The 7500-nt window shown below is 45.2% G+C and overlaps 1 protein-coding gene and 1 long non-coding RNA gene across 2 annotated transcripts in view; one reads left to right on the plus strand and one right to left on the minus strand.

The window, feature by feature from the left end:
* Nucleotides 1-3948, minus strand: part of LOC134189904 (uncharacterized) — a 4340-nt gene extending 392 nt beyond the window's left edge. Inside the window, exons 1-3 of the mRNA XM_062658299.1 lie at nt 3543-3948; nt 929-1267; nt 1-841 (exon numbers count right to left, since the gene is read on the minus strand). The exon at nt 1-841 is cut by the window's left edge and continues 392 nt beyond it. Of these exons, the coding sequence (XP_062514283.1) occupies nt 1-841; nt 929-1267; nt 3543-3639 (1277 nt within the window). The 5' untranslated portion in view covers nt 3640-3948. The remainder of the gene's footprint in view (nt 842-928; nt 1268-3542) is intronic.
* Nucleotides 3949-6140: 2192 nt separating this feature from the next.
* LOC134190095 (uncharacterized) overlaps nt 6141-7500 on the plus strand; it is a 3264-nt gene continuing 1904 nt past the window's right edge. Inside the window, exon 1 of the long non-coding RNA XR_009971580.1 lies at nt 6141-7478. This is a non-coding gene — a long non-coding RNA (uncharacterized LOC134190095). The remainder of the gene's footprint in view (nt 7479-7500) is intronic.

Below are 7500 nucleotides of genomic sequence, written 5' to 3' on the forward strand. Positions count from 1 at the left end.
ATGAACGCCGGCTGCCATGCTGCCTCATTGAGTGCGTAGATGGTGTTGCTCCCTTCTACAACGCAGAGTAGTTGTGAGTTGTTTGACAGCAGCTTACAGCATGAGCCGAAAGGAACCGAAGGTAACGAATCTCGACGGCAAACAGAGGTGGGAGACAGACGAACAGATTGAATACTTCCATCTTTGTTGTTTAAAATGTAGAGAACACTGTCAATAACTATGCTTGTACAACTCGGATACCATTTGGACTTGTCCAATGGTTCAAAGATCCATTTTTTTAACCGAAAGTTATAGATTTGAATCAGAGTGATTGGTCGACCGTCCCTATCTGTGCCACCGATAATGCATACGTATTCATCACTGTATGCAATGCTGTTGAACTTCACCTGATACGGCAGGTTATTGATGTGCAAGTAGCTGCTGCTTTGTACATCAAATTTGAGTAAACTTATCACTTGACTGGTGGTATCTTCGACTATGCCATAGGGTTTTCCATGAGAAGCAAACAAGTGATACAATTTGAATGGAAATGATATGCAACGTTTTTCTTTGGTTTCTATGTCGAGAGTGACCATTAATGATTCACAACCGATCAGTAGAAGACGACTGTTGATGCAAGTCACACGGCCAACTACGTCACATTTGATGATTGAAAGGCATGCTGTAAGTTCGATTTCGAACATTATTTGTTGGAGATGAAATCGCTGGAATGGCACTAGACCCAAAGTCACAAATGATACAATGTTGCATCCATTCAACTGGCAGCTAAGACTTCGAGGTCTGTCTTTAATAGAGGATAGAGCTGACAAACAACTCAAAACTTCATTTGGAACAGTTACGTCTAAGACACGTGCAAGACACCCATTAATTAATAAATGAATATTTGTAATTACATTTATAACTGGCTGCTCTTACTCAAATATCTCACCTGGACTGGCAGTTGCTATAACTTCAACGATGGTTTGACCAACTTGCTTCAAGTGTTTATTCACATTGTTTACTAAAATGGTGGCAAAAGAGAGACACATTTCTAATGACGATCGAGAAATCTTGTCTAGTAGCAAATGTGCAGATTGCCGTCGATTGTTGCTGTAGCTGTAAATTTCTTCAAAGTCAACTGTTGACATCAACTTCCCACTGTACAGTATGTCAACAATGGGAGAAGGAGATAATTGTTCTTTGAGCAATGCCCAGTGTGGTCGAATGACATCAGCTGCAATCAATTCTTGAAATTTCCTTCTATCTGAGTTGGTCATATTTGAATGGCCTAGTGGGTACATGGAAATTGATCAATACATGCTACAAAAATATCTACCAATTACTTCAACTAATCAGTGCCCTTATAATAGTAAGACAACACATTGACCTGTTTTATTCAAATAGCAGTGCAAGGATAAAAGTTTCCAAACAGCCTGTGCTTTGCTCATGCTATTTGTCTGTAAATTGTCTTTTGTTGAAATGGCTATATCTTCTCTTCCAAAATCTGAGATAAGGAATACTTCAAACGTACGATGCACTCCTAGTACAGCAGGTGAACAAAACGTTTGCCTTGATGATAATCTAGCCTCGTCCCCAGACTCTCTCGCGCTAGTCTTGTCCGGTGCCCAGGACAAGACTAGCGCGAGAGAGTCTGGGGACCAGGCTAGATAATCTCACGTTAATGTTTGTGGAGGGTGTGCACAAACCCCTCTGACCAAGATTTTTGTTGCTCAACGTATGTAAGTTGATCCATTGCTAGAGTCTATGACTGCATGTGCTATATTTATAATAATTATAAGTCCATTTCAGCAAGCTACACTATTAGACCTCTCTAGCTAGAATATGTTCATTCTAGAATACTTAAATTACTTGCTAGTTGTTGTGCCTGACGTCGGCAAACCACTCAAGCTCTGGAGTTCAAGCTGACTGTGAACCTACAGTGCGCCTGAGACCATGCACACAGACCGATGGGTGCTAAAACAAGAATTCCTCTGGCAGACTAAACACAAGAATAATCTCCAGTAATCACAGGTCTACTACCTTTATACCACACTAGTCTCGCATAGCCAGAACGTTTCTATCCACACCTGGACAGAGCCGTACCTGGACTTAGTCGCGCGTAGCCAGACCATCTCAGACTAACCTGGACTCGGTAAGAAAACGCTGGCGACTAAGCCCAGTTGAGTAGTTTGCAGTACAGCGATCGAGTAAATACTTGTTCATAGTCTACACTCTATCTCTTGTTTGCAAACTAGAACAAGACTTCGAAAGACTCTCCATCGTCGTCGTATCACTATCTAATGTTCCTAGCAATCATTTCAGAGTGTAAACGCCAGCACGTGGTTGAGCACGTGAATATACGAGAGCGCGAAGCTGCAAAGAGAGGACTGGGTACACCATATATATATATATATATATATATATATATATATATATATATATATATATATATATATTATTTTTAAACGTATATATTTTTTTTTAAATTAAATATATTCTTTTTCTATGCAAACTACCCCAAACTACCCTACCCACCCAGTCCCTAAACATAACTACATTACAGTAACAGGAAAATCCCACAAGTCATCAAAGTCCAGGTTCAGTCTACTGTATAATAGCTTGGCATTATACTGCCACAGTCTCACGGACAACTGTTCCATCAAATTTGAGTATGTCTGAGAGAAAGGTATGCTGTTCATTGATGAAGCTTTTGAGGCTATGGTCTTCAGCGTCTCTAGACTTGAGGGAGGCCAGTGTCCTAAAGTTTCTACAATGAGCGGGTAGAAATGCCCACCTGCTTGAGTAACCACCCTGTCATGCTTTTCGTCTTTCTCTATTTCACCAGCTTCTGCTGCGGCACCTGGTTTTATGGCTGCCTTGGAGACATAGGATGGTTGCATAGAATTTCTCACTGACACATCAAAGAATGCGGGACGGCCCTCCAGGAAATCTGGGTGAAACACATCACCAGGTCGCTTATTGCTTTCCCCTTCGCACTTTTGTTCCCGTTTGGAATCTCTGTTATCAACAAGCAGTGCATGCCAGATAACCTCACTGATTGCATTATGGCGTTTTATGCGAAGAGGACCATGCCCACAGCCAAGGACATGGTCACCAAAACAATCCATGACATGTCCGCATGGACATCTTACTGCTTGTTGACTGTCCGGAAAGACAGAGATTCCAAGCCAGTATCTACATGCTAAAATATATTCATGTCAGAGCATGGCCAGGCCGAGCTTTGGGTTATATATATATATATATATATATATATATATATATATATATATATATATATATATATATATATATATATATATATATATATATATATATTATACGGCTCTGGGGTACATACTAACCTCGAAGTTCCAGACCGTCTTCGAGGCTAGGTACTGTACACATACGAGTTTACGGGTACGCATGCGCTAACTAGGGGTTGAGGAGAAAAGACGCACCGCGACTGTTACAATCACACTCCTGGACTGGACAGAAGTTGGACTCGGGAACACAAACGTTTTTCCACTCTGTGTGGACGAAAAAGAGTGAACTCGCATGCTTACCACACTGATTGTACTTGCTGTCTTCATGACAGGTACGTAGACGACAAGTACGTGAACCGACTGCGCCGACTTCGGACCTTTTCGGTGCTCGAATCATTCTTTTCTGTTCTCCAATTGGCCTGACGAGCTAGAGATCTAGACGCATCTACAAATCTTCACCCACTTCTTGTAGAATTCCGAGCACGGCTGCACACCTCCGGCGGCAGCGTGGCTGCCTCACTGTGTCGATGACCCCACGAAAGCACATTATAAAGGCCGTGGTGGTTGCGTCATTCTGATAGGTTTCTATTGGTTGGTGCCAATTAGTCATGAGGACGTGTAGGAATGTCGCTTATCTATTTACAGCTCTGGCGACACCCTACAGGTTCTTCCCGTTAGTGGTGTACATTTGGCCAACATCCCGCCCCCTGAATGGGACCTCGTTGTCGAATCTTGCTGGAGCAACCACTTGACGCACATGGTCGTGTTCATGACGGTTCGGGACTTGGAGAAACAACGCGTCGTGTGTTCGGGCGGCCTTGCCAAATATACGGGAACTTTTGTTTCGTTGGCGGCTGGTATGCATGACGTCATGATTAGCTGTTACCGGCAAAATGACTAGTACATGTAGTTACAATATATGAAAGCGTCCTTTTCATTCTACAATTTTCTATTGTGAACTGTAAATTAACTTGAGCGCAGACAGAGATCTGCTCCTCCTCCGCAGCAGGTAGTTGACCGGATGTCAGAATTACAAGACTGACTGGATGGATTGAGTTCTTTGCAAAGCGACTACGAAACCTGCAACCCGCCGTTCAGTGCACAGTTCTCGCAATGAACATCTTAAGGTGATCTTAGAAGAGTTTGTGGCCGAGTTTTACCTGATTCGGTGAGCGTCATGCTCCCACCACACTCTTGGCTCTGTCGACCTTGCGCAAGAAATCTAGAGAAGTTGAAATCCCTACGAGATGAGCTCAATAGAAAGGAGGCAGAGTTGCGAGGGCAGGTAACGCTGTTGGGAAATTGCATGGTCTAGATGTTCAGGTTCAGCGAGTAAAGGGTGCTAGGAACCATCAGAACGTGCGCGCTTGATACCGATGTCAGCGTCTTCAACTCGAGCTCGTTCTCCGGTGAAACGGTCTGCCAAAGAGTCTGGTATCAATCTTCCTAGCACTAAAAAACGCAGGTACGACAAGCGGTAGGATAGCGTAGCACAGCGACTTGCCACCGCCGGTGGGAAAGGACACAAAAACGTCTCTACCTCCTACAAAGTGTTTCGCTACCTGTTCCTGTAAAGGTCGAAGCTCGAGGTATCCCACAGACTTAGTTGCAAACAGAAAGGCAAGTGAAATCGACTCTTCATCGTACACGACATTCTAGCGATTGAAGCCATGAAATCCCGGACGTGGTAGTTAAGCTACGCCCATAATTGCGGTTCTGCAACGTGATTGGTCACGCCAAGATTCTGGCGTCGCCAACAAAAACCCGGCCAGACGTCCTACAGGCTCCTCCTCCCCACACGCCCCTCCCCCGCGCGCGAACGTCTGGCCACGCGAGACTAACTAATCCCGTGCGAGAGAAGAGCCTGCCGTCGCATTGGAGAACGTCAGACCCCGGATCCGGTTTCATAGCTTGGATGAGGCTAATTCGATTTCCTAAAGAGCTAGTTAATGTAATTGTGGTTGATACATGAAGTGCAGACAAGCCCTCCGCGGAGAGCGAAAGCCAGTGACGCTGTTGATGGAAGAAGTGCTGGTGAATAATGAGCCCACGAATGGCCTACATGGGATTGGTCCGGTGAACCTACACTCTCCGGCAAACATTTCTTTCTACTGAACTCATCTGCACGTTTGAAACCGACGTAGCAGTCACACCACTGTTGAGCGTCTACTCTGACATCTATCTGTAGTCTGTGGGGGAAATGGTGTGAGAACTGCCGGCCCTGTTTCACTCGACCTAGCAAGCAGCTCTTTTTACGATATTGGCTTGGCTCTGAACTGGTAAACACCTATACTAGGCGTGGGAAAACAGCAGTGCAGTGGACGTACTATGTTCAGGAAGTGTAGAGTTGACTCGTAGTTGCATGTGTTGTGTACTACGTACGACTTGTTTCAATGCATGGACTCTGAGTGCTACATACACTAACCGCGTACAATACATGAGTTCGTTTCTCAAACTACCGCGCTGCAGATTGGTAGTCGTCTAGATTCGGCGGTGTACTGTTGGCGAAACTGAATGCTGAGAAGGAGTTGTGACGCCGCAGAATATTACATGGCTGAGCTGTATATACACGTACTAGAAGTGAACGGGCTTCGCTTAATTAATTAACAAGCCAGTGCGTGAAGCGATGCCGCGTCGTTACTCAACTTTCCTACCTCAGACTTAGCTAATCGAATTAGCCTTATCCAAGCTATGAAACCGGATTTGGGGTCAAGTCACTATAACGTTCTCGAAAGCGACCAGGCTCTTCTCCCCAGACTCACGTGAGCCTGGCAGTGTCCGATTCCCGTATGAGCCTTTCAGCCTCACGGGAGGCTGAAAGTCTCATACGGGAACCGGACACTGCCAGGCTCACGTGAGTCTGGGGACGAGGCCAGCTCTTCTCGCGCTGGAGCAATTCCGGCAGAAACTCCTCCTCCTCGCGTGATTCACGTCCGTTTAGCTCAGCGACTGCGCGGAAGAGCCTGGCTTGCGAGGCTAGAACTCGTCTACACGGGTGCTTCCACCTTCTTTCTCAATGCAAAGGGTTCAGCTACTCTATCCAAACGCAGGGCAACGGCCAACCGATGATCATGAGAAAACAAGGAGAACGGTGATTTTGAGAGAACGTCGTCGACAGGCGCTTCGCACGAAACCTCTCTGCTGGAGAACAACAGCATGAAGCGCGTCATCTAGGGAATTAAGAATCCAGAATCTAAGGGGAAATGGAGGGCGCTGACGATTGAGAACCCGAACTATCAGGTAGAGCGTAGAGCGTGTTTGTGTTGATTTGAGTGTGAAAGGAATGTTGGAAGGTGGAAGCCGCGGAGAATTCCGAACCCAGATTTCTATGAAGTCGCGAATCCATTCCAAATGACGTCAATCCTATGTTATTGTGTTTGCGCGCGTGCGTGTTTGTGTGCGTGCGTGCGTGTGTGTGTGTGTGTGTGTGTGTGTGTGTGTGTGTGTGTGTGTGTGCGCGCGCGCGCGCGCGTGTGTCTGTCTGTCTGTCTGTCTGTCTAAGCGGATTCCCACTAGTGGTCAAACGATGGTTAGGTTACCATAGCATGGTAAATTTTGTACTAGTGTGAACGCAAACCTTGGTTAAACCATGGTTAACTCATGGTTAGATAACCAACTTCCAGACCTTGGTTAGAGGATGATTAGGGTTGGTTATGCATTGGGACTAAAGTGTCACTGCAATGTGGGAAGAGTTTCGGAGGTGTTGTTAGTAATTAAGTTCCACATGCATGGCGACCAGCAGCAGTTTTTCTTCTCTGTTAGCTATATTCTTTCTAATTCAAATGGAAGAAGAAGGACACAGAGGAGACGAATGGTCTACTTGTTTTTCCTAGTGGCGCAGTCATTGCTCCTGCTGCTTATCCCCTCTAGACGTCCCACTAGGAGAAGCATATGGATGGATGAAACAAGTTACTCTGTCTGGTGGGAATGGATGCTCAAGAGTATGTGCTAATAGAATGATGGCTTGTAGATTTGCCAATGTGAACCCACCAGTTTTAATTAATAAAGGGGAACTCACACACAAAAACAAGTTGCTTTTAAAAAATAGCCTTGTCTTCGAGAAGTTCAACGGTACCCTAGTCGCCAGCCAAAGGGACTGCGTAAAGGAGAAAATTGCGTTTTAAATGATCCCAGATGACCATGCGCGTGAGGTATGATCTTGAATAGCGCAACGAGACTTTCTACATCAAACCGCCTGATTGGATACAACACTTGAACATTCACCTTCACTGTGAGGTAGGTGTAGTTTTGTAGCAAT

This window comes from Corticium candelabrum, chromosome 14, assembly GCF_963422355.1.
Source record: "Corticium candelabrum chromosome 14, ooCorCand1.1, whole genome shotgun sequence".
Taxonomy (NCBI): Eukaryota; Metazoa; Porifera; class Homoscleromorpha; order Homosclerophorida; family Plakinidae; genus Corticium; species Corticium candelabrum.